Source organism: Oryza sativa, chromosome 7 (genome assembly GCF_034140825.1).
Source record: "Oryza sativa Japonica Group chromosome 7, ASM3414082v1".
NCBI classification, from domain to species: domain Eukaryota; kingdom Viridiplantae; phylum Streptophyta; class Magnoliopsida; order Poales; family Poaceae; genus Oryza; species Oryza sativa.
In genome coordinates this window covers 11,850,771-11,876,915 of record NC_089041.1, presented here as the reverse complement: position 1 = coordinate 11,876,915, position 26,145 = coordinate 11,850,771, and the positions used below count along the sequence as shown (strand labels likewise).

At 42.0% G+C, this 26,145-nt stretch overlaps 1 protein-coding gene and 1 long non-coding RNA gene across 3 annotated transcripts; one reads left to right on the top strand and one right to left on the bottom strand.

The window, feature by feature from the left end:
* Positions 1-422: 422 nt before the first annotated feature.
* On the bottom strand, positions 423-12,313 carry LOC136357155 (uncharacterized). Its single transcript, XR_010742317.1, has 3 exons — positions 11,582-12,313; positions 9,820-11,088; positions 423-3,814 (listed from the first exon to the last, which is right to left on the bottom strand). It is a non-coding gene; the product is annotated as an uncharacterized lncRNA (long non-coding RNA).
* A 9,608-nt stretch (positions 12,314-21,921) lies between these two features.
* On the top strand, positions 21,922-24,296 carry LOC4342974 (heavy metal-associated isoprenylated plant protein 7). 2 transcript variants are annotated; one of them, XM_015790067.3, is made up of 5 exons: positions 21,922-22,001; positions 22,088-22,265; positions 22,394-22,641; positions 23,271-23,352; positions 23,501-24,296. In XM_015790067.3, exons 1-5 carry the CDS (start codon positions 21,993-21,995, stop codon positions 24,211-24,213), a joined length of 1,230 nt encoding a protein of 409 aa, XP_015645553.1. In that variant the 5' UTR covers positions 21,922-21,992; the 3' UTR covers positions 24,214-24,296. The 2 variants fall into 2 exon arrangements, with proteins under 2 accessions (XP_015645553.1, XP_025882476.1); XM_026026691.2 differs by having other exon boundaries at positions 23,235-23,352.
* The last annotated feature ends 1,849 nt before the right edge of the window (positions 24,297-26,145 follow it).

The window sequence follows — 26,145 nt, the reverse complement described above, 5'->3', positions numbered from 1 at the left end:
CCACAAGGAACGTGTGTGTCAGCTCTTCACTAGGTTCATCGAAGGACACGAAGCTAAGATAGGCTAAGGGTAAAGAGGGTTTACTAGTGAGAGACAGTGTCTACAGAAAGCTCAATTTAATCCTAACGTGGTACGTTGTTCGCTGGCCAGCCCGCTGCTCCTAGATATGGCTTTACAATGTACCCGGACAGGGAGGACTTCAGTGTATTTGAGAGCTGTCACCACCTCTACACCCACCTCAAACCTACTGTGGGATACGAAGCAAACACCGGAAATTAACTACCCAGACACCACGTCTACGCAGTTAAAAACTACTTTAGCGTTAGCTAAACACTAAAGCAACCACTATGTTTTACTGGATTATAGTGATCAGTGATCCCGTACGTTGATTAGGAACTAACTAAGAGATAACTCTCACACAATAAATCTTAATTACTCCAGATGATATTTCGATTAAAGCAGAGTAATTAACATAGTAAAAGAAATAAGAAGAGGATTACCGACAACTCCGGAATTCCTCCGACTTTCTCTACTCTAGTATCTCCCTAATTCTAGTATAATATAGTACAATAGAGCCTCTTATAATTCAACTCAAGCTTGGAGTGTGTGTGAATGAAGTGAGAAGGTAATGTCCTTATATAGATAGGTAATGACGGTTGGAGAACACGAAATGTCCGAAGTGCCCCTTAACCGCCATTAGGAGAAGATCTGGAGCGTCCGTGCCAAACCTCAGCCTGGACGGTTGAGATTGGGGTTCGGCTGAACCTTGGTCTGGCCCAATAGGCCCCAGATTTTGGCCTGTTACTCCTTCTCCTTCTGTACTATCCATTTCCAGGAACGATGGGTCATTTTTCTAATAATTCGATGAAGTTCAAAGTCCACTCTTGAATGGATAAAAGCATTCTCTCTCTTTAGTCTAGGTTTCCTCCCAACTTCGTCGGTTTATCTCCTGCATCAAAATATACACCAACACTCGTGGAATAAATTAGAATTAAACCTTACCACTATGTTGGATGTGTTATTTATTATGTTTTATGCAGGTATTGGCGGCATAGAATTGGCATTTATCGACCACCAACAAACCCCCAACACTTGCTCTTTACTTGTCCCTGAGTAAAGGCTAAGATGTAGGATAAAATTCTCCAAGATATAGTGCAAGCACAAAAATTATTCAAAACAATTCTCGTACCTGTGAACTTCAGAAGTGTCTAGCTTACCATCTTGGGTAATTGATAGATGAAACAGTCTCGATTCCAGTCCTTCTTGTATTCTTTCGTTGAACTCTCGGGGTTTTCATGAATTTCTGCAAAGCTGGCTATACTCCTCATATTGACTTACTCTCAGATCACTCAAGTATATATTTTGCAATTTATGTAGATCCTTGCCAAGGCATATAACAATCGCCAAAAGTCGTATATATTTGTAGTTAACTATTGTATGAATTGGCTATTAGATTGACTATAAATGATTTAGATCTAGCAGTTGGCTACACTATTAAACTTGCTCTAATATCTAATACCAATTTCAGGGTGGAATATCTAATCTTTCATTGGGCCACGTGGCACTCTACAAATTTATTTGGGGAACTATGGAATTCTGCCATGGGGCCTCCCCCATGCATATTTAAACGTGCATTCTCCCATAAACCGAACACTCAGGAAAACTCAAGAGTCAATAAATCTAGCCTGACCCTTATGGAGATGATGAAAATGTAACCCATCTGAAGTTGTGAAATCATTGTCATTTGTGATGAACAATTGGCTGTACAAATGATTTAATCAGTGAATTGATTTGAAAAGATGTGTGAATGTTGGTGTGAGTGCGTGTGACTAATGTGGGTCAGGTTGTGATATTTGTGCCCAGGAACGGTTGTTTTATCTGATTGTATGCAGGTGACTTGAGGTCAGCCTTGGTCAATGGTGACGATCGGGACTATGTTCAGGGAGGAGCATAGGTCTAGTACGGTCGGGATACCATGTGAGAAGGTGACTAGAGTCAGGATTCTTGGAGATCAACTTCGGTCAACGGTGGGCATCGAGACTAAACTCAAGGACGAGTTGAGGTCCAGACGGTCAAGGATACCGGGTGACGAAGTTGGATACGAGATGGCATACGGTGGATGGACATCGTGTGGAAGAGATCATCGCAACGGGCTTCACGAGATATGCTTGCAAGCGTCGGTGTTCGCGAAGAGGATTGGAAGAATTTAGAAGAGGAGTATATATATGGTGCTACAGTACGGTGGTGTACTGTAGCGTGCATATGTGTATGCTTGCTTGTGTGTAGCATGCATATGTGTGGTATATTGATCGATGCATGCAAGTGTATTGTAGTGGTACATGTATGCATGTATGCATATACATGTGTGATTGGCTCAGTGAGTCCAAGGCAGGCTCCATGGCAGGAGGCCGAGGCCGACTGGGACTTCGTATGAGACAGACATTTGTCCATGTCAGGTTGGCTAGGACACGGATTGACGGTAGCCGGTTGTGAGGCTGCAGGCTTTAGGAGATTGTAATTTGGATAGAGTCTAGTGTGATTAGGAGTTGTACTCCTACTTTGTCACGCCCAGAAATTCACAAGTAATTTCTGAACTAATTTGTGCATTAAAACCCTCGTCCAGGAATCAGCCGAGGTACACAAACTGACAATTTAATATACAGATTCATCAAAATAACTAAAACAATAAATACTTACATAAGAGGCACTTAGTCCTCACCATGAAGAAAACTGCAGCGGAAAATAAAATCTAGCGAAGCTTCAGCTCCACTCCCACAGGCAGCTCAACTGGGATCTAAGCCAAAGGTCTTCTCCTTCTGGATCCTTTTTCTTCAACTGAGGTTTGATGATTATTGCAAGAATGAGCATATGACATACTCAACAAGCCACACAGCAAAATATGCAAGTGCACAAGGATACCAAAGGATGGCATAATATAGGCTCATTTGCGAAAGCAGCATTTAGCAAAGATTTAAGAGTAGTAAAACAGTAGAGTAATTAATCATCAATATTAATCAACACTGAATAGCACACTCATGCTGCTCAGGCCCAACCAAACCAGAACAACCAACCCCGGTTGTACAGATCAAACCTCCAAACCAGGAATTAGCCATTCCAAACCAGGAGTCAAATTAATTATCACATTGTTATCATTAATCAGTAGTGTGGGACTAATCACGAAAAACATTGTTAGACCCGCCCATAACCGCAGGCACGGCTATTCGAATAGTTTTACTCTGGCAGAGATGTACCACTGTACCCACAAGACACGATTTCACACATGTTGCCATGCCCCGAAGTACCACCACGGCACTGCAAAGGGGGAAATCGTGACAATACCCTTCGCACAACACAACTCACCACAGTGCACCATTCCTGGATCATAATCTCCCCCTCAAAACCAGAGGCAATGGACTCCCCAGCGACCCCCACGGACTTCTCGCCGCTTCACAGTCTGGCACCCCGTAATGAACCATGCCATACAAAAGCTAATGTTTCTAAGCATGGCTAGGCAATTATATATATATAGCTTTTAGCTAAACCAAACCAATATATAAGGTTCTAGCTAATCAAATTATAACCCATGGGAAAATAAAGTCATCTTCGACCATAATTAATTGGGAAAGGCTCACCACCCGATGACATTCGAAAATAATGCATAAGTTGAAATAAAACATTAGCTTTAAACGGGTTCAACATGCTCAAAGGGTTGTTTGGGATCTGTGTGACTTGCCTTACAAACAAGCATCTTCAATTCATCTTCAGGAGCTTTTGCAACGAACGAACGATCCTCCGAAACAACGGAAAACTAAACCTAGAACGCAAAACAACGAAAAACACTAATAAAAACCAAATGAATAGTACAATTAAAATTCATAAATGGGTAGAGATTGAATTTAGATGAATTATGAGACTTGAACGACCTCATTCCGAGTTCGTATGAATTAGATATGAATTTTACAAGATTTAATTCCCATTAAACCTATTAAATAAAAGACTATTCCAAATTGATTAAACAATTTACAAATGATTTATAGCTGAGAAAAAAAGATTAAAACATCCTCCAGAAAAGATTAGATCATATTTGGTAGATGACATATATTAAAAAGGAATAATATGTCATTGAAAAGAGATGACAAATTTATATTAATTTTGGATGGCCAAGATGGCGCTGATGTCAGCGATGACATGGCTGCCACGCAGGATCGACGCCGGCGAGCCCGGGAACGGCGGTTACCAGCGAACCACGGTACAATGACGCAAACGGAGGGCACCGGGAGAGAGAGGAGATCAAGGCGACCCTTACCACCACTTACGCGACGACAAACGGCGAGGGAGATGGCCGGCGACCTTGGGTTGACGATGGCGACGGCTTTCTGGCGACGAGCAGCGGCAACGGAGGGGTGGACGGGCTTCGACTTGGCGCTCGATGCCACCGGAGGAAACGGCGAGGTTCGGCGACCACGGGAGAAGCGGCAAAGCTTCGCCGGAGATCAAAACATGGCGACGGCTCGGCCTTCACGGTGACGGCGAATTCCGGCGGGGTTTGGCGCAAAGGAACGGGTGGCCGAGGTGGAGCTCGGCTTTGTGGAGCCGAGGGTAGCGGCAACATAGGGCGGCGTCGACCGAGGCTCCGGCGAGGGGCGGCTGGAGCGATGGCCGGCGGCGGAGAGAGGAGCCGAACGTGTGGAGGCGGCTAGGGCTAGGGAAAAACTCGGGGAAAAGAGGGAAACGGATGAGGAAGTCTAGGGACTGCTATTTATAGCCGGAAGAGGGAGAGATCGGCTCGGGAACGGATGAAATCAGCGACCGATTAGTTAGGGTTCGCCGGAAAATAGGAACTCAAAACCGCGTCGAATCCATGCGATATACCACGGGATTCAAGGGGGTTTCTTGGGGATAAGGTAGAGGAGATCAAGGGGAATCCGTTTTTGCAACCAATTTTGGAAACGGAGCACAGGATGCACCGGATCGAGCGGAGGATGCAGCGTCAGCTTCACACGGCACGGGAGGAGCGGCCGGCTGGAGGAGGAAGGCGAGTCCGACAGGTGGGCCCGGCTCGGGAGAGAGAAAGGAGGCCAAGTGGACTTCGCGGGGAGGAGAGAGCGAGCTGGGCCGGCGGGCTGAGGGAGGAGGAGAGAGGAAGGAGTGGGCTGGATTCAGCCCAGACTGAGGAAGTGAATTTAATTAACTTTTAATTTAAATAATTGCTGAAATGATCTTTCATTTATTAAAAATACTTCCAATGCTCAAATAATTCTGGGAAAAATCCAGAAAATACTTGGGCATACAAAATATTTAATAATATTTTATCTAGCTCAAGTTTAAGTTCAAATTTTTCATAGATTTTATTCACACACTTTCTTTTATTATTAAATAATTTATAAAAAAAATTCCTTTTTCACAATGATTTATAATTTAGCGATTTTTAGGGTGTGACAAATCCACCCCCCTTACAGAAATCTCGTCCCGAGATTTGGAATAGCTAGCAAGAAATCGGGTAGGGCAATAATCTGACCCCTTTTTTTTTGTCCTTCTTCCAATAGAACTAACACCTAACATAATCCTCTTGTAGACATTGTCAGGTCTGCCTTTCGTAAACATTATCCCTTCAACCTTGAGAATGTTGATTACAAGATCTCCAAACATTGTTGTATTCGACCAAAGGTCCGCTTTAGCTTTTCCTTGGAATACTTTGAAGTATATCAAGTCCATAGAAATTTTGCCTATTACTGGAGTCAAATTGATTCCCATGATTCCACTTTAGTCCAATCCCACCTTCCATGGTAAAATGATTTCCTATTTCCTTATGGAAAAAAATTTCTTATCCATAAAGTATATTAAGGAAATATTTGTGCCTTCTCAATCCGGGCTTACAAATACTTTAACTGACAGCTGATCTTGAAGTATCTTCTTTGATCCGCTGTTCATCTTTTTGCAGTGAAAACAATTATTGTTTCTATCTCAAATATTATTGAATTATTTCCTGTAACGGTGACCCCTTAACCTTTCTGATTCTAGTTTCCAATGTAGCTTCTTGAATAGCTTGACTATCAACCATCTGGATAGACTATCAAGACTTTACTTCAAACATTGATGTAAAACCACTTTGCAACCGTGTTTTATGGCCTCTGCAGTTCCAAAATACCTTGAATTAGAGAACTCCACACTTGATCTGACTGTCCTAGTGATTGTTGTTCCATTTCAATTGACTCTTTATTTATCACCTTTCTATGTATCCTTCTCCTTGTTATCATCTTCACACTTCAGATTGACGTAGTAGTGACATCCATTATCATTTTCATACTTCAGATTAATATAGTAATGATGTCCACACTCATCTTTATCCCATTGGTGTACGTGTAACAAGTAGAACGACCCATACGCTATCTTACAGAAACTTTGTAGTGATTCGTCAAGTCTCGTACAAGTGATGTGTCGACAAGCAAACCATTCCTAACCTTGCACCATATTAGTAGAGTATAAACCTTCTTTAGTACTTTCAAGCAGCCTCTGGTGCAGGAAACTCCCATTACGACTTTGTATATCCTTGATTGATTATCACTTTGTCTTTATTCTTGTTTTCCTGAGTTGCCATAAACATCTGTTTGACATGAGTATACCTCTGACCATCGATAAATATTAAGGTTCATGCATCAACTATATTATTCCAATACATCACCGTAGAATCCATAGTCTCACTTTCTTTGATTACATACTTATTCAACACAGTGATGATTCTATTTAACTGAATCCATAACTTTTAGACAGACTGGCATTCCTTAAAACAACTTTGAATCTCATATATCTTCGATAAACTGGAATTAAACTGATTGCTTGGATCCATATCTTATCCTCTGTCTAATTATTATTGCACCTGCCGGAGCCATATTTTTTTTACTCATGAAAACACAAACCATTTAAATCTCTTGAACTATTATAGATCATTTGCAATATAGACATTAGCTGGCCTTTCATTCAGTTGGATAATAGTAACGCAGTCAACTAGTCCTTCTTAGTTATGATATGACAGAGATCTGCCATAGTAAATTTCGTTGTGGTTGCAGTCTTGCATCCATTAACATTACACTTCGAACTTGCTCCAATTCTCAGGGTATTGACTGTAGACCTTGGGGTAGAATCATATATGCAACCATCTACAGCTAATATCCATCTTACTTGATAATTGACTATTAATGCTAGAACTTCAACTATCGACCTTTAGAAATTGTCTCACATTGAATAGACCGTCATGAACACATTTTCCATATCTCTCTCTCTAGAACTGTTGGTTCTTAGTTGTGATTAGCATAGTCTCTACGAAAATGTCTTGACTCAAAACAATTAACTCATACCAATCCCCAACATGAAAGGGGTGCATTCCTCTTCATTAACAATCTTCTTACACAAACTAAAACATATACAAACTTGAACCTTTCTTGATGATACTTTTGCTGATCACATTTGATAGTATTATCTGGTTACTACTAACAGAAATAATGTCATGATTACTGCCATCAACAAGGAACCGTCCAATGATCGATTACAACTTCTGCCATCCTTCGCGAGCCTGACTATTACTGAATTGGGCTAGCAATTATTATCTCCTGATCTATTCCATTAATCGAAAGACAAAATCTTTTATGAACCGAGCCTTCACTTGATATTCCATTACCATGATAACAGGAATAATTGTTGTAATTAATGTGTTCACTTTTCCATAACAATGCAAACTTTAACCTCCATTTACTTCACATTGAAGACGTGGGAATTGAATCTTCTTGCTATTTTTTTCTTCTAAATCAACATCTCTTTACATTCCTCATTGTTTAATGTCTTAGCCTTACTGACACTATTCTCTTGACTTAATAAAATAGTGCAAAAAGAATTGTCCTTTCAGACACCTTGATATAATCATTCCTTCTATAAAGCACATTGTAGCGATAATAATCATCTTGATCACATAGATGTAAGCTTTTATCTTCCTTATTCCTTAATGACCCTTGCTCACATCAAACATGGAACCTTAAAACGAGTGAGAGACCAAATGTGAACAATTCTCTTGAATTTTGTTTCAATGGCGTCCTTTGAGCTTCTGACTTTTAACTTTCCTTGGATGACTGACTGTGTTGTCCACATCAGCATCAGGATGAATTTTATTTGGAGATCCAGACACATTGTTCCTTAACTGTTAACTTGTTGTTAAAACCACTGGCACTGATAAGCACAAAACTTCCTTTCCTTAAATCCATTCTCTTAGGTAGGAGGTAAGAGAGAGATAGGAAGGGTTAAGAAAGTAGCAGGGGATTCAGAATAGAATAGACTTTTTTTGTTTTTACTAAACTTTAATTTTTATTGATGTGAAATAGGTTGTTCTTTAACACTGAACTGAACTCTAGAACTAGTATGGTTATATCACAACCCTTGATATATCCCATACGCTAAAACCCACACACACACAAACAAAACTTAAGCAAGCAAGCTAACACAACGATCTAACTAAACAAAAGACCACTACTCTTGAGGGTAAAGCTTAGGTTCTGCCATAGGTGCTTAAAACTTCTCCATATTTCCTTTGGACTTAGAGGCTTTTCAACTGACTCATCCTCACCGGAATCGACCTTCCATGAGAAAAATAATTCCAGTGCAGAGACGCTTGTCAACATAAATAGGCTTCACATCTTCATAATCATCTTTCATCCAATGAAGGTTCTACGTTCAACTTCCATGGTTCATCTTCTAATTCGAAGATCCTTTTCTTGTGAAGGACGAGCTTACGATTGGTGTCTTTGCGATACTGGGCAAAACGAGCTTCTGTATATTTCAACATCTTGGCGGTGTCACTATCTTCAGGTTGAGACATGTCTTCCATTTGTTCAACCATCTTCTATAGCTTGGCAATTTTCTCCTGTTGGGCATGCTTCTGATTTATGGCTTGAGTCTTGTAATTAGTGTGGAGGTCATCAATAGCATCCAACATTGTAGTCATATGCACAATCGTTTGGTTATCTTCTCCTTGGGTATGCATACAACCGTTCAACCAAAAATCATCACCATGTTTCGGATGGTAGTGATATGTAAAATTCTCCAGACGATCCTTGAAATGACGACCGAGACAACACAAAGCTTCGAATGCGACTCCTTCACGAGCATAAAAGAAACAATTAGCCTTGCCATTGAATGATATCTGGGGAAGATCTTCCTTGTCGGAAACAAGAGTAACAGTTGTCATGCAATGCAATTGGTTTCCAACATGAGTAGATACTTTAGTGTACTTTGGTGGAACCTCATATCCAAGATCATACATCATACGACAAAGCTCACTTATAAAACCATAGTTCCCATATTTCTTAGCTTCCTTTAGAATAATGCATTGCTTTCCAGAGCTTCTCTTCTCTCATTAATCTGATCAATCTTTTTGGGCAGATCACCCCAAATTTCATCAAAGCGTGCCATCATCTTTTCCAACCTCTCCTTGTAGGGATTCATTTAAAGCAAGTTGAAAGACGGGGAAGGGAGGATGAGAAAAGCTTTTGCAAGGAGCAATGGGATAAGGAGGAAAACAGACTTTTGCAAATAGATTTTTGTTTTAGCAAAGACACGTCCTTATGGGTTTAACCGTTTGGCTTGACCTACAGTCGAGATGGCTCTGATACCAACTTGTCACGCCCAGAAATTCACAAGTAATTTCTGAACTAATTTGTGCATTAAAACCCTCGTCCAGGAATCAGCCGAGGTACACAAACTGACAATTTAATATACGATTCATCAAAATAACTAAAACGATAAATACTTACATAAGAGGCACTTAGTCCTCACCATGAAGAAAACTGCAGCGGAAAATAAAATCTAGCGAAGCTTCAGCTCCACTCCCACAGGCAGCTCAACTGGGATCTAAGCCAAAGGTCTTCTCCTTCTGGATCCTTTTTCTTCAACTGAGGTTTGATGATTATTGCAAGAAAGAGCATATGACATACTCAACAAGCCACACAGCAAATATGCAAGTGCACAAGAATACCAAAGGATGGCATAATATAGGCTCATTTGCGAAAGCAGCATTTAGCAAAGATTTAAGAGTAGTAAAACAGTAGAGTAATTAATCATCAATATTAATCAACACTGAACAGCACACCCATGCTGCTCAGACCCAACCAAACCAGAACAACCAACCCCGGTCGTATAGATCAAACCTCCAAACCAGGAATTAACAATTCCAAACCAGGAGTCAAATTAATTATCACATTGTTATCATTAATCAGTAGTGTGGGACTAATCACGAAAAACATTGTTAGACCCGCCCACAAGACACGATTCCACACATGTTGCCATGCCCCGAAGTACCACCACGGCACTGCAAAGGGGGAAATCGTGACAATACCCTTCACACAACACAACTCACCACAGTGCACCATTCCTGGATCATAATCTCCCCCTCAAAACCAGAGGCAATGGACTCCCCAACGACCCCCACGGACTTCTCGTCGTTTCACAGTCTGGCACCCCGTAATGAACCATGCTATACAAAAGGTAAAGCCGTTGCCCACGCTGGCTTGTGGTTGGTACGGTTAATGTCTCACAACAGTAGCTCGCGAACCGGTCCTTAATTGCCATGAGCACGACCTTCAAAACCATGTGCTCACAACCCACCATTGACAAGTTTTAATTATCAATTAATTATCATAACACGATTAACCATCGTGAGCTACCATTAAATATAATCATAAATAATAATGTAGTATATATGATTCATCCCATTAATGAGCTAATGTTTCTAAGCATGGCTAAGCAATTATATATATATAGCTTTTAGCTGAACCAAACCAATATATAAGGTTCTAGCTAATCAAATTATAACCCATGGGAAAATAAAGTCATCTTTGGCCATAATTAATTGGGAAAGGCTCACCACCCGATGGCATTCGAAAATAATGCATAAGTTGAAATAAAACATTAGCTTTAAACGGGTTCAACATGCTCAAAGGGTTGTTTGGGATCTGTGTGACTTGCCTTACAAACAAGCATCTTCAATTCATCTTCAGGAACTTCTCCAACGAACGAACGATCCTCCGAAACAACGGAAAACTAAACCTAGAGTGCAAAACAAGGAAAAACACTAATAAAAACCAAATGAACAGTACAATTAAAATTCATAAATGGGTAGAGATTGAATTTAGATGAATTATGAGACTTGAACGACCTCATTCCGAGTTCGTATGAATTAGATATGAATTTTACAAGATTTAATTCCCATTAAACCTATTAAAGAAAAGACTATTCCAAATTGATTAAACAATTTACAAATGATTTATAGCTGAGAAAAAAAAGATTAAAACATCCTCCGGAAAAGATTAGATCATATTTGGTAGATGACATATATTAAAAAGGAATAATATGTCATTGAACAGAGATGACAAATTTATATTAATTTTGGATGGCCAAGATGGCGCTGATGTCAGCGATGACATGGCTGCCACGCAGGATCGACGCCGGCGAGCCCGGGAACGGCAGTTACCAGCGAACCACGGCATAATGATTCAAACGGAGGGCACCGGGAGAGAGAGGAGATCAAGGCGACCCTTACCACCACTTACGCGATGACAGACGGCGAGGGAGATGGTCGGCGACCTTGGGGTGACGATGGCGATGGCTTTCTGGCGACGAGCGGCGGCAACAGAGGGGTGGACGGGCTTCAACTTGGTGCTGCGATGCCACCAGAAGAAACGGCGAGGTTCGGCGACCACGGGAGAAGCGGCAAAGCTTTGCCAGAGATCAAAACATGGCGACGGCTCGGCCTTCACGGTGACGGTGAATTCCGGCGGGGTTTGGCGCAAAGGAACGGGTGGCCGAGGTGGAGCTCGGCTTTGCGGAGCCGAGGGTAGCGGCAACATAGGGCGGCGTCGACCGAGGCGCCGGCGAGGGGCGGCTGGAGCGATGGCCGGTGGCGGAGAGAGAAGCCGAACGTGGGGAGGCGGCTAGGGCTAGGGAAAAACTCGGGAAAAAGAGGGAAACAGAAGAGGAGGTCTCGGGACTGCTATTAATAGCCGGAAAAGGGAGAGATCGGCTCGGGAACGGATGAAATCGGCGACGGATTAGTTAGGGTTCGCCGGAAAATAGGAACTCAAAACCGCGTCGAATCCACGTGATATACCACGGGATTCAAGGGGGTTTCTTGGGGATAAGGTAGAGGAGATCGAGGGGAATCCGTTTTTGCAACCAATTTCGGAAACGGAGCACAGGATGCACCGGATCGAGCGGAGGATGCGGCGTCGGCTTCACACGGCACGGGAGGAGCGGCCGGCTGGAGGAGGAAGGCGAGTCCGACAGGTGGGCCCGGCTCGGGAGAGAGAAAGGAAGCGAAGTGGACTTCGCAGGGAGGAGAGAGCGAGCTGGGCCGGCGGGCTGAGGGAGGAGGAGAGAGGAAGGAGTGGGCTGGATTCAGCCCAGACTGAGGAAGAGAATTTAATTAACTTTTTAATTTAAATAATTGCTAAAATAATCTTTCATTTATTAAAAATACTTCCAATGCTCAAATAATTATGGGAAAAATCCAGAAAATACTTGGGCATACAAAGTATTTAATAAAAATTTTTCTAGCTCAAGTTTAAGTTCAAATTTTTAATAGATTTTATTCACACACTTTCTTTTATTATTAAATAATTTCTAAAAAAAATTCCTTTTTCACAACGATTTATAATTTAGCGATTTTCAGGGTGTGACATACTTTGAGTAGGAGGATTTTCATGTATAAATAGAGAGGGAGCGTGAGGCTTCCCGGTATTGGTTTTAGAGAGACTAGAGTTGAGAGAAATTTAGGGTTTCGAATTTAGTTCAAGATTTTGGTGAGGAGTGCTGTTTATGCACTTTCTAAACACTAGTTGATGTAATAAAGCCGAAAAGTTTCAATGTACATCTTCGAGCTTGTCATCTACCGGTGTTTCTAGGCCCCGACAGCAAGGCGGCGGTCTAACCGGTGGGTGTACGGCGGTCACACCTGTGGCAGGGAGGCGGTTCAACCGGCGGCGTGCGAGCGGTCCGACCGGCGGCGATAAGACTACGTCGAGATTTCCATCGATTTGAGGGTAACTTTTATTTCCGTTAAAAGTTTTTGGGTTTTTGGTTTTTCCTACCATTCACCCCCCTCTGGTAGGCTTGTTTACTTGTGTTCGATCCTACAAGTGGTATCAGAGCGACGTTTGCTCTTTTTTATCTTTATCGATCTTGAGTTTTTGCCATGGCTAATAAGTTTACAACTAAGTCCCATGTTTTCGATGGAACATATTTTCCTTATTGGTGTAGTAAGATGCAATCTTATATCCAGGCTGAGGATCTTGATAGCTAGAGGAAAGTTTCTAATCCTTATGAGATTCCAGATCAAATCAATACTGCTGCTTTAAAAACTGAATTTGAAAATAATTGCAAAGCTCGCAATATTCTTTTGAGTAGGATTTCTCGTTCGGATTTTGATTGTGTTTCACATCTTCAAACCGCTCATGAGATTTGGAACGCTTCGAAAAAATTTCATCAAGGAACTTCAAGTATTAAAGAATTTTGTCGTGATCTTTTTGAAAAGGAGTACATTAAGTTTGAGATGAAACCTGGAGAAGTTTTGGATGACTATCTTTCTAGATTCAACAAAATTTTAAGTGATCTTAAATCGGTTGATTCTGCTGATGACAGAAATTACGCACAGTCTGAGGTTTCTCGTCACTTTTTGAATGGTCTTGACATGTGTATTTGGGAGATGAAAGTTTCATCAATTCAGGAGTCTGTTGATATGTATACTTTGACTTTGGATTCACTTTACACAAAACTCAAAACACATGAGATGAATATTCTTTCTCGTAAAGTCGACTCTAAGTCTAGTGCTTTGGTTTCTTCCTCGACTTCTTTGGATGTTGGTGCTTCTTCATCGAAGTCTTCTATTCTAGCTTTAATTAATTCCATGTCTGATGAGCAACTCGAACAGTTCGAGGAGGAGGTCTTGGTTTTGGTTACTAACAAGTTTTATCGAGCTATGAATAATGTTATGTACAGGAAAAGAGGTGGACCAAATCATTGCTTCGAGTGTGGAGTGGTTGGTCACATACGTTCGCATTGTCCTAAGCTTGGGAGAGGCAAGAAGGACGACAATGGTAGAGTCAAGGAAGATGACGTGGATAAGAAGAAGGTCACGAAGGAGAAGAAGAAGAATTGCATGCAGAGGCTAATCCAAGAATTCATAAGAGCTTTTGATAAATCGGTGGATGAAGATGAGAGCAAAGGTAAGCAAGTTGTTGATCTAGCTTTTATTGCTCGTAATGCAAGTTCTAATGTGGATGAATCTGATAGTGATAGTGAAGAAAAGCTTAGTTATGATCAATTAGAACATGTTGCTTTCAAATTTGCTGTGAAACTTCAAACATGTTCTAATATGCTTCATGAGAAGGATCACGCTATTGAGATTCTAAATGCTGAAATTGATAGATTAAAATATTTGATTCCTAATGATGATGAATGTAAATCTTGTGAAGTTTTATTTTCTGAAATTAATGTTTTACGAGATGCCAATTCTGTTAATTGCTTGAAATTGGAATATGAGATTGAAAAATCTAAAAAATTGGAGTCTTCTTTTGCTCTTGGATTTGCTTTGCATACTCGTGTTGTTGATGAGTTGATTTTGACAAAGAATGCTTTGAGAAAATACAAAGTTGCTTTTTGTGCAAGTTCTTTGTTCAATGCTTCATGTGCAAATAGGGCTAAACAAAATGAGGATGTTTTGATTTCACAAAATTGCTCAAAGTGTTTTTTTTGAATGAGATGAAATTGAAAGATGCTTTAGGACATGTTGAGCATATGGAAAACATTGTGAAATCTGATGAAGTGCTTTCTTGTTCTAAGTGTCGCAAAACAAAGGTGTTTTGGTTGATTGTGAAAATTGTGAAAATTTGACAAAAGAAGTTTCTTATTTGAAAAGTTCTTTGGAAAAGTTTTCCGATGGTCAAAAGAACCTCAACATGATTCTTGATCAATCTAAGGTTAGCACAAACAATCGTGGTTTAGGTTTTAATTCTTATGCTCATCATACTAGACATCCTCCTGTTGTTTTAGGTGCTGGTGCTAGAAGTGGTGAAATTTTGATTAAACCTGAAACTAAGAACACTGTATTTAAATCTGCTGGCATCATGTCTACTTTGAGTGCATCATCTTCTAAAACCAATGTTGTGCATGCAAAACCTTCTGTTGTGACTTGTGATGTTATACCGTCTGTATCAACTTGTGCTTCTAATCATCATGAAAAATATACTTGCTCTTTTTTTGGAAAAAATGGACATTTGGTTGGTTTTTGTTTTAGACTTGCCCGTAAACAGAAAAAAGAAAGAGAAATTGCTTTTGCGAAATGACGGTAGCAAAAATCAGCTTTTGGTTCGAGGAACACGGTTATACTGACACTGATCAGTCGGTCAGACCGGCCAGCGTTAGACTGCAGGTAAACCGGCGGTCAGACCGGCAGCCAGGCCCGGTCAGACCGCAGGGACAGCGACGGTCAGACCGGTCTCGGGGTGATTTTGCGCGTAATTCAAATTGGACTTTTGTGAAATGACAAGGAAAGTTTTCAGGTAAGTCTGGTTCTGATTTTGTTAGTGCATATGTACCTACTGGTTCTATTAGTCGTGTGACTCATTGTTGGATTCCAAAATTTCTTATTTCTAACCCCAACACGGAGGCCTCGATATCTTCTTGTTCGTAGGTATATTGGCGGCATACTCCCCATATGCGTTCAATGTTGAGACGGCGATTGCTTTTCAAGGTAATATCATGGTAATTGTGAATTGACATAATTTTGTTCTATTCTCTCGTTTATTAGTTTTTCAAGTGCTAGTGTTTGAGGTACTAGTTTTGATTAATACAAGTGGATGAATGTCAATTCATGAGAACCTTGGTGATATCGTGGGCAATTGGATGTCTTTTTCAAAATCTTTGATTTCTTCTTGATTTTTCTTCGGGGAGAATTGGAGGTTAATTTGAGAGGGAGTTAATACTTTTTCATGCATTCATGTTTATTTTTATGCATTTTCTCTAATTCTGAAAACAAATAAAAATAAGAAAAAGAATAGCTTTGTTTTATACCTCTAGTATATTCTTGTGCATACTAGCAAAATAATTGAGGTATATTTGTTGCTATGTTAGCTTGTATGCATTTTAGTCTTTATATGAGGATTAGATATTGCTTTTAAGTGAGATGATGCATAACACTAATTGTCTTACTTGAATTAAGAAAATATGCAATATTGATGCTAGCATATGGTTTGATTTATAAATGCTTATGTATATGCTTTATTGAATTGTTATTCCTCAAATAGTTTTTATTTGCTCATTGTGCAAAGAGAATAAAAAAAATATGAAAAAAATGAATACCGAATCCATAGAAACAGTCTTGACGACAAGGACGTATTCGATGTGAGCAAAAATAATGGGTGCCAAATCCTTGGAAACAGTCTTGACGACGAGGACGTACCCGGAATAATTGAGAGAAAAAAAAGTGAGCAAAAAGGCTCAAATAAAAGTTAAAAAAAATCTCTTGATTGTTTTGTGCTAAAGCTAATTTGAGAAAGAGTGATAAATGCAATAGGTATATATGTATAGTGTTTATTTTTCAACCTATGTGCTTGTGAATATATTGCATTATAAATCATTTGAAATCATGAATCCTTATTACTTCATTGTAATATATTTGATTCATGTTTATACTATAGTGCATGCTTGTTAACTAGCTGATGAATTTATCTCCCTTGTCTTGCAACTCATGATCATGAAATGCTTTTGAATTTATCTCCCTTGTCTTGCAACTCATGATCATGAAATGCTTTTGGTACATTTCAAAGCTCTCGAAAAAAATGAGAAAAATAAAAAATAAAAAATGGTTATTCCAAGTGGCAATCATGACATAATTGCATTGGTGCTTTATTGGTTATTATTTCTCTTTTGAATTCTTGATGAAATCATTGTCAAAGGGGGAGAAATATACAAAATGCATGCTTCTTGAAAGGGGGAGAATTGAATTGTATTTTGATTTTAAAAATAGTCGATTTTGTGCTTTGATTGCAATTTGCTGGGAGAAATTCTTTCTTTTATAAAGGGGAGAGTTTTTCTTTTTCACTTTTGTGATTTTTGTTTTTATTTTTCAAAAACACAAAATTGCATTTTGATGATGCTGCTAATGTGTTCATCAAGGGGGAGATTGTGAAATCATTGTCATGATTAATATTTGTGATGAACAATTGGCTTTACAAATAATTTAATCAGTGAATTGGTTTGAAAGGATGTGTGGATGTTGGTGTGAGTGCGTGTGACTAATGTGGGTCAGGTTGTGATATCTGTGTCCAGGAACGGTTGTTTTATCTGATTGTTTGCAGGTGACTTGAGGTCAGCCTTGGTCAATGGTGAGGACCGGGACTATGCTCAGGGAGGAGCAGAGGTCTAGTGCGGTCGGGATACCATGTGAGAAGATGACTAGAGTTAGGATTCTTGGAGGTCAACTTCGGTAAACGGTGGGGGTCGGGACTAAACTAAGGGAGGAGTTGAGGTCCAGACGGTCAAGGATACCAGGTGACGAAGTTGGATACGAGATGGCATACAGTGGATGGATATCGTGTGGGAGAGATCTTCGCAACGGGCTTCATAACATATGCGTGCAAACGTCGGTGTTCGTGAAGAGGATTGGAAGAAATTAGAACAGGAGTATATATGGTGCTACAGTACGGTGGTGTACTGTAGCGTGCATATGTGTATGCGTGCTTGTGTGTAGCATGCATATGTGTGGTATATTGATCGATGCATGCAAGTGTACTGTAGTGGTTGGCAGTACATGTATGCATGTATGCATATACATGTGTGGAGATTATGGGTACACCATACCCACACGGCATGGTTATCCGACTGGTTATAGGGGATAACTTATATCTATGAAATATGTAACGGATCATGACTTAGGTATTACGTTTCCCTGTATATTATGGAACGGCCTAAAGTCCTGATTTGATAAGATTGTAAAGTAGATTTAGGAAACTGATACCGTATTGATTAAGGCTTCTATCTTGTAATCCTGCCCCCCATCCTATATAAGGTGGGCAGGAGGCCCTCAAGGGGGCATGACACACAACCAGATCGTCAGATCAATACACACCCGGCGGATTCAAATCCCCAAACAGGAGTAGGGTATTACCTCTCATTGAGAGGGCCTGAACCTGTCTAAATCCTTTGTCTCCGCATCCATCCACTTTTAGGTCTCGTGCGCTACCCCCTTTTATTATTGCCCTTGTTTCGACAGTTGGCGCGCTAGGTAGGGGTGCGTCGAGTTTTCTATCGAGAAGTGCGATGGATTCAACTTCAAGAAGAAACGTCGAGATCAATCTTACTGATTTCAATGGCCTAAATCTTCAATCGGGTTGGTCGTTCCAATCTAGCTTCTATCAGATTAATTTTTAATTGTGATTTGCTTTTCTGGTGTTTTCTTGCTCTTCCTGTGCTAGTTGGCCGAGATCACAGTGCAGCTATTGGCGGCGCCCTCGTACATAGAGGTTTTATTCATGCACAAGTCAAACGCCGAAGCAGCGCCGACGGATCGTCGGCGCTCTCGTGGCTACCACAGGGCACGAGAGCAGCCGCCTAGAGCTTTACCAGGAGAAAATTACATGCATGAGTTGATCCGGCGATCAACACACGCATCATTAATTTAATTAATCATGCATGCACCATGCACATATATATATATATAGAATTAATTTTCTGATTTTAACAGATTGATCTATCTGCTTAATTACATGCATATATTACCGGTGCTGACATATTTGTGGCATTGGATTTTTCTGGGCTGTGACCACGCATGAACGCGGCTGTGGCACCTCGTCGCCCTAGTCCGTTTCCCATCGTCCGAAGCCGCCGACTTGGATTTGATCCAAACTCGGTTTTGCGGTCCGTACGTGCGCACGGCAGGAGCATATGGATTGGTCTGGTGATGTGAATGTGTCGATGCGTGTACTGTTCATGCTACAGAAGATCAATCGGCCGATCAAAAATATATGCATGCTTCATATATGCATTCATATATATGCAGACATACATCGACAAGATTAATTTTCTTGATGCTAATTAGAGATTGTTTTTGTCTCTTTACATATACTGCTGGAGCCACCGCCACTGATGAGCGTCGTTGTCTCCATGGTTGGTGTACTCTGCCACCGTTGTTGATGGCAACATTGTCTTCACCACCGATCGCCGCCATCGCCGCCAACTGGTGTTTTCGCCCATATGGTTGGCGGATTCCGCCGCCGTTGATGGGCGTCTTTGTCTTCACCACCGGTCGACGCCATCGCCGCCGACTGGTGTTTTCGCCTATACGATTGGCGGATTCCGCTGCCGTTGATGGGAGTGGAAAAACAAATAAATCTAAACTTAATCTTCACGACCAAAAGCATAGCTTCCTCCATAAACCACAGGCATCCTCGATGCCTGGAACAAGCTCAATCCTAAAAAACTCACCATCTGAGCCAATATCTGCCTCTGGCGTGGGGAAAAATAAAGCAAAACTGAGTACCAACCACCGTATTCAAAAAGTCATACCAACAGGAAGGTATGATGCAAGATATTCACAAAGGAATGGCTCATTGGATATTTGCACTAAAAGCAGCATTTATAAATCATATTTTGAATAAGTAAAACAATATATAATTAAGCAGTATTAAATCATTGTTGTCCAACGCTAAATCTTCGTTGCAACAGGCCCAACCAAACAACCTGAACTACACCAGTTCATTAAGTCATATTATTATAGTGGGACTAATCACGGGGAGCTAGTTAACCGCCTAATAACCGCGGGCACGGCTATTCGAATATGAAAAAGAGCATATCACTTAGCCTACTTTGCACCTTCACCCAAATTTAATCATAACTCATCTAGCTAAATCACTTGGTCAGAATGTTAAAAATGTTGTACTCTACCATAAGGTGCAATGGCTTAATCTAATTCGAAGAGAAACCCCATACATGGAATGAGTACCACAAGATGTATAAACAGTATTCTTGACTGCAGTCAATAGTTTAACTAGTCAACTTTACTAAACTACCATGGTAAACCAAAAGGTAATTAAATTGTGGAACTTGGTACATTGATCTATAAAAAATCCTTGTCTCACCCAAAATTTTAATTAAATGAAAGAGAGAAGAGGGGTTGAAACCACATGTTGAATAGTTTCAACACTTAAAAAATTTAGAGCTTCTAGATCTCTCCTTCTACATCTATCTCTTACATGTGGGACCATGTTCTTATGGGACCCATGTGTCATACAACCACAGCCAACACATCATCTGCTCATCTCTCAACATATTTTTCTTTTATTTCTCAAAAGGTGAGAGGGAGGGAGATAGAAATACAAATCACACCTAAACTACTACTACTCTACCTCTCTCATACACTTAGAATGTATCTACATGGACCCACTTGTCATCGACTCATCAGCCATAAAACCTTGGTGAGTCACCTCTTTGAATCCTAAATTCTATTTAACAAAAGAGAAGTAGAGAGAGAGAGAGAGTTATGTCCAAATTACACCCAAAACTTCACCATACCTCTTCACTCTTATAGGAAACATCTACATGGGGCCACTAGGCAACCTCTCTTCCTAAACATGGGTGAAGTGCATGTTAGGACATAGCTTTTCAACTCATAAAAATCATGTCCATGCCATATCATGCCACCTCTCTCCCTTGCCAGCACAACAACCACTATTTGGTCAACCACTTCACCAGCTAACTCTGCTCACTTCCAAGGAAGAACCTAGAGAAAACTCCCTCGGAATCTCAAAGAACATCCTCCTCTTTTCTCTTAGCCGAAGGTGTTTGATTCGTCGCAAATCTTTTCTGATGAGCTTCGCGACATTCTATCACTGGAACGTAATCTTAGACACCATGCCTAACTCGTTCATGTCCTTTGTTCTTAATTTTCCATGGGTCGAACACCTGGTGCTAAGCTCATCGTCGCCCTCGGTGTCTAGAGTGTTGCCGTGGATTGCGTCGCCGTTCCCGTCGACCCATGCCATCTCAGACCGAGCCACTGTGCCATGATTGTTGCCAAGACCCTAGGAGCAAGATCACCGAAGGAATCGAGCCGAGACATCGTCGTTAAAGAGATCGAGCTCTTCTTGTTCAACTCCGTCCGCCGGCCACCGCTGTCGATTCCTTAATCCCGGGTGAGCTTCAGCGCAATTCCTCACTCGTGTAGCATCCTACCGATTTCCGGTCATTTTTCTCCTACGACATGTGGGCCTTTTTTTACAAATCATTCTATATATATTGCTGGTGTGCTTTGTTGGAGTACTTGAAATTTTGTGTGTTTTCAGGCTATACTCAGAACTGACCTCAAACAAAATGGGTTTCTTCTTACGGTTGTGGGCTTTTTCATGGAGAAAATATCTTGGACTATTTTCCTTCAGGGCTGTGGGCGGTGGGCCACAAAACATACAAAGCCCACAATATTGTGATCCTCAGATTTGTGAGCGCACTATGCCCGTGAAAATTTTTGCGCGATCCACAGGTAGTGGAGGGATTGGAGACACGTGTGTGGATCGACGGACAAAAACATCAAATTTTTTCAGCCGTTTGTCGCATAGACAGTAAAGTACATTACATAGTTCAAGTGGCGGCAAAACCAGCCGCTCGAGGCCGCCGCATTGCCCGCCTACCTACCCTGTGGTTTCCAGCCAAGCATACACGCATGCCAATATGCCATCCATCCCGCCCCCAGACCCCAGAACCCCAACCCGCGCCGCGCAGCTCATACACCCCAGCTAGCGTGGCGCGCCCAGCCCGCTCCACGTCGCCGCGCGCTTCCCCTCCTACGTACTCCTCTCCCATAAATCGACGCGCGCCTTCATTTGCTCTCCTCCCGCCGGTCGAGTTCGTCTCTATCTGTCCAAGCGGCTGGTCGATCAGCGACCACAGACGACGCACGGGTCTCCATGGCCAAGGTATACGCACGCACGGCTTGAATTGGCTAGTAATTAATTTTGCAGCAAGCATGCATTTGTCACCGGCGATCTATCGATGCATGCAGTGGAGGTCGTGGATGCCGGCGACGCCAGCGGGTGGTTCCGGTGGCGGCGCTAACGACGGCGGAGGTGATGGAGAAGACAAGAAGAAGAGCGGTGAGGTGGCGGAGGCGGTGATCAGCGTGCCGGTGCACTGCGACGGCTGCGCCCGGAAGCTGCGCCGCTCGGTGCAGCGTCTTGATGGTAATTAATTAAATTAGGCATTCTTTCCTTTCAACATATATATATACTTGCTGTTTGATTTGCTGAATCATTTGATTACGTACGCTCATGCATGTATGGTGTTTGTTGTGTCGTCGTCGTCGGTGAAGGTGTGGAGGAGGTGACCGTGGATTGCCGGACCAACACGGTGATCGTGAGGGGCCCCAAGGCAGCGGTGGACCCGGCTGGGATTGTGGAGGTCTTGGACAGGAGGACCGGGAAGAAGGCCCTGCTTTTGAGCTCGTTGCCGTCGGCCAACCTGAAGCCACCGCTGTCACCGGAGAAGAGGAGTTCTGAGACGGCGAAGAAAGATGCTGCAGAGCAGGACATGGGCAAAGAGATGTCAGAAGAGGACATGGTAATTGTAACCTCCCGTTACTGCTGCAAATAAATAGGGAAACTGATTTCGTCCAACGAGGGGATATCCCCGCTATTCATGCACGTCACCTAAATATTTATAAAAAAAATTCATCTTCTACAAATTGTAATAAAAATAACAAATATATCTGCGAATGTACGATAACTATTTTCAGTTTAATTTTTTTTTTACAACTTATAGGAGTTGAATTTGCTTTTGTATGTTTATGTAATGATATATTTCATATTAATCTATGTTGTTATTTTTTAAAAAAAATTAATAAATATTTAGATGACATGTAAACAACGAGATGTAAACAACGAGGGGATATCCTCTCAAGGATGAAAATCCATTACCCAAATAAATATTCTAATAACTAGTCAGGTAATTAGCATTCGATATAAGGTTTTACATTTCGGAATGTAACTTTTAATCTAAAATTTTGGAAACATCATACAAAATTAGAAATCTAAACATATTTTCGATGAATTAATTTGAACCAATTTTCAAACAAATTCAAAATATTTGGCTAGATCGATGCAATTTGTTCCTGCCAGGACCCACCGGTAAGTCCGAAATTTTACCCGTGCTAGCTTGTAGTAAAATTCGGAGAAATGATTGAATGCCAGGAAATGGTAGTGGTGATGAGGATAGACCTGCACTGTGAGGCATGCTGCGAGGAGATCAAACGGAGGATACTCAAGATTAAAGGTACTCCGTAGTAGTATATGTACTGTACATCTTAACTGTTAAGCAAGCAGTAGCTTTGCCAATTTAAATAATTGCAATTTAGATGAAACAGAGATAACAGCGCATGTTTTGACTGCACAATTGTGATCGAACTTCTTGCATTGGTCAGGAGTGGAGGAAGTTACGCCGCATATGAAATCGTCCCAGGTGATGGTGAGAGGAAAGGTTGAGCCAGCAACCCTAGTAGGGCTCATCCACAAGTGGACAGGAAGGAGAGCCGCCATTTTCAGGGCAGAACCACAGCATCCGCTGCCCCCACCATCTGAGTCTCCGCCAAAGGTCGACGATGACAACGAGCCTCCAAAGGTAGCCGGAAGTACTGAGCCGGCCGAGGAGGAGGAGACAAAGCAAGGAGGAGACCCATCACCATCAGACGATGCGCAGGAGAAGAAGGAAGGGGAGGAAGCAGATCAGATGAAGGATCAGAAAGAAGAGCCGGAAGAGAAGGAGAAGAAGGAAGAACCAGATGAGAAGAACGAAGGAGGCGAAGCTGATGACCTGAAGCCCCTAACGGAGGACGACGCAAGCTACAATGGCGTCGCGGAAGAGAGCCACAGCACGAAGGATCACCTGTTCAGAGTTGCTCTCCCGAGATCAGTTGTCGCGGTTGCGCCGCCGGAGAGTGAGAAGATGGCCATGAACAGCCTCTGCTACAGCTACTACTACTACCCGGCATATCCGTATCCGTGTCATCAGTATTATCAATATCCGCAGCAGAACATATACGCCGCTGGTAATTATCCTGCAATGTATGGGTACTATCCACATCATGTGCCAGAGGACTTCAGTGACGCGAACCCAAATGTATGTACCGTCATGTAGCACATAAATGTGGGACTTTTGGTGTGTAATTAAGCTACAAGGCATTAATATATAATTGCAATAAATCACGTTTGTCACCGTTAGTGAAACACCATTCACATACCTGCGGCCGAATGGGATGCACAGGTGCAGGAATACAAGACTTGGAGCCCTTTTAACAAATATATAACTGGAGGCGCACTTTGCTAACCTTTAATAAGCATCACTACTAGGGAAACCATCTATTATCGGTTGCCCAAAACCACAATAGTCCCGATTCGAATAGAAACTGAGACTAAAAGATCATTTTTAGTCCCGGTTAAAAAAAATTGATCTTTAGTCCCGGTTAAGATCATTTTTAATCCTGGTTCAAGAAGTTGCCGGGCCGAGTCAGACCCTAATTATTTTTAGACCCGGTTGGTATAAATAACCGAGACTAAAAAATGAATCTTTAGTCCCGGTTGTTTGTATCAACCGGGACCAAAAAATCACCCCGATCGAGCCGCGCGCCGAGTATCGGTCTTATCGCCTCCCCCTTCCTCTCTCCTCCCCTCTCATTAAACAGAGACCTCTCATACGCCGAGTCTTGATCTCCTCTCCCAGAGAAGTCTCTCGATCTCCCCATCTCCTTCCTCCCCCTCCCCGCCTCCTCCTCCTACCACATCCTCTCCTCGATCTCTTGCTCTCTGCAGGGTCTGGGGCGGCGGGCGGCGTGGGGCGGCATGTGGTGGTGAGGGTGGCGGCCGTGTGGCGGCAGCAGCCTCCCCTCCGCCGGATCCGAGAGGGGAGGCGGCAGCGGCGCGCGCCGAGGCGGCGGCGGCCTGCGCGCGCGGCAGCGGTGGCACAGGGGCATTGTCACGCCGGAGTTTCTATCCAAAATTCCAAACGCTTACATGTATGTTAAATCCTCGTCCAGGAATCAGCCGAGACACATAATAACAAATTGATAATAGAATACTATCAAACAGCTAATTAATACTCACAAAATAATAAATTATTATAGAGGTGGATAGTTTCTCTCAAAAGAATAAAACTCTACGCAGCAGAAATAAAAACAAAAGACTGCTATGGCGACTCCACTCCACAAGCATCCTGACCTGAACAAAACCTAATCCTCCAAAGCATTACCTTCACTGAAGTACTCCTCCTCTGATGAATGAATATAAGCCACACAGCAAATATGCAAGTGCACAGGATAACAAAGGATGGCATAATAGAGCTTATTTGCATAAACAACATTTAGTAAACATTTGAGAGAATAATAAAACAGTTGAGTAACTAAGCAGTATTAAATAAACACTATACAACACACCCGTGTTGCATAGGCCTAACCTCATCTGAACAACCAACCCCGGTTGTACAAATCAAATCTCCATACCAGGAATATACCATTCGAAACCAGAAGTCAAATTAATTATCACAGTTTACCACCAATGAATAGTGTGAGACTAATTACGAAAAACATTGTCCAACTCGCCCATAACCGCGGGCACGGCTATTCAAATAGTTTTACTCTGATCAGAGGTGTACCACTGTAATCACAAGACACAGCTCCACAACATGTCACCATGCGCCTCAATACCACCACGATATCTCGGAAAGGAACTGTGACAATACCCCTCGCACAACACAACTCACCACAGTGCACCATTCCTGGATCATAATCACCCCCTCTACAACTAGAGGCATGGACTCCCCGGCGATCCCCACGGACTTCTCGCCGCTTCTCAGTCAGGCACCCCATAATGAGCTATGCTATTCAAAAGGTAAAGCCGTTGCCCACGCCGGCTTGTGGTTGGCACGGTAAATGTTTAACAACAGTAGCTCGCGAACCAGTCCTTAATTGTCATGAGCACGACCATCAAAACCATGCGCTCACAACCCACCTTTAATCAGGTTTTAATTATCAATTAATTTTTATAACACGATTAACCATCGTGAGCTACCATTAAA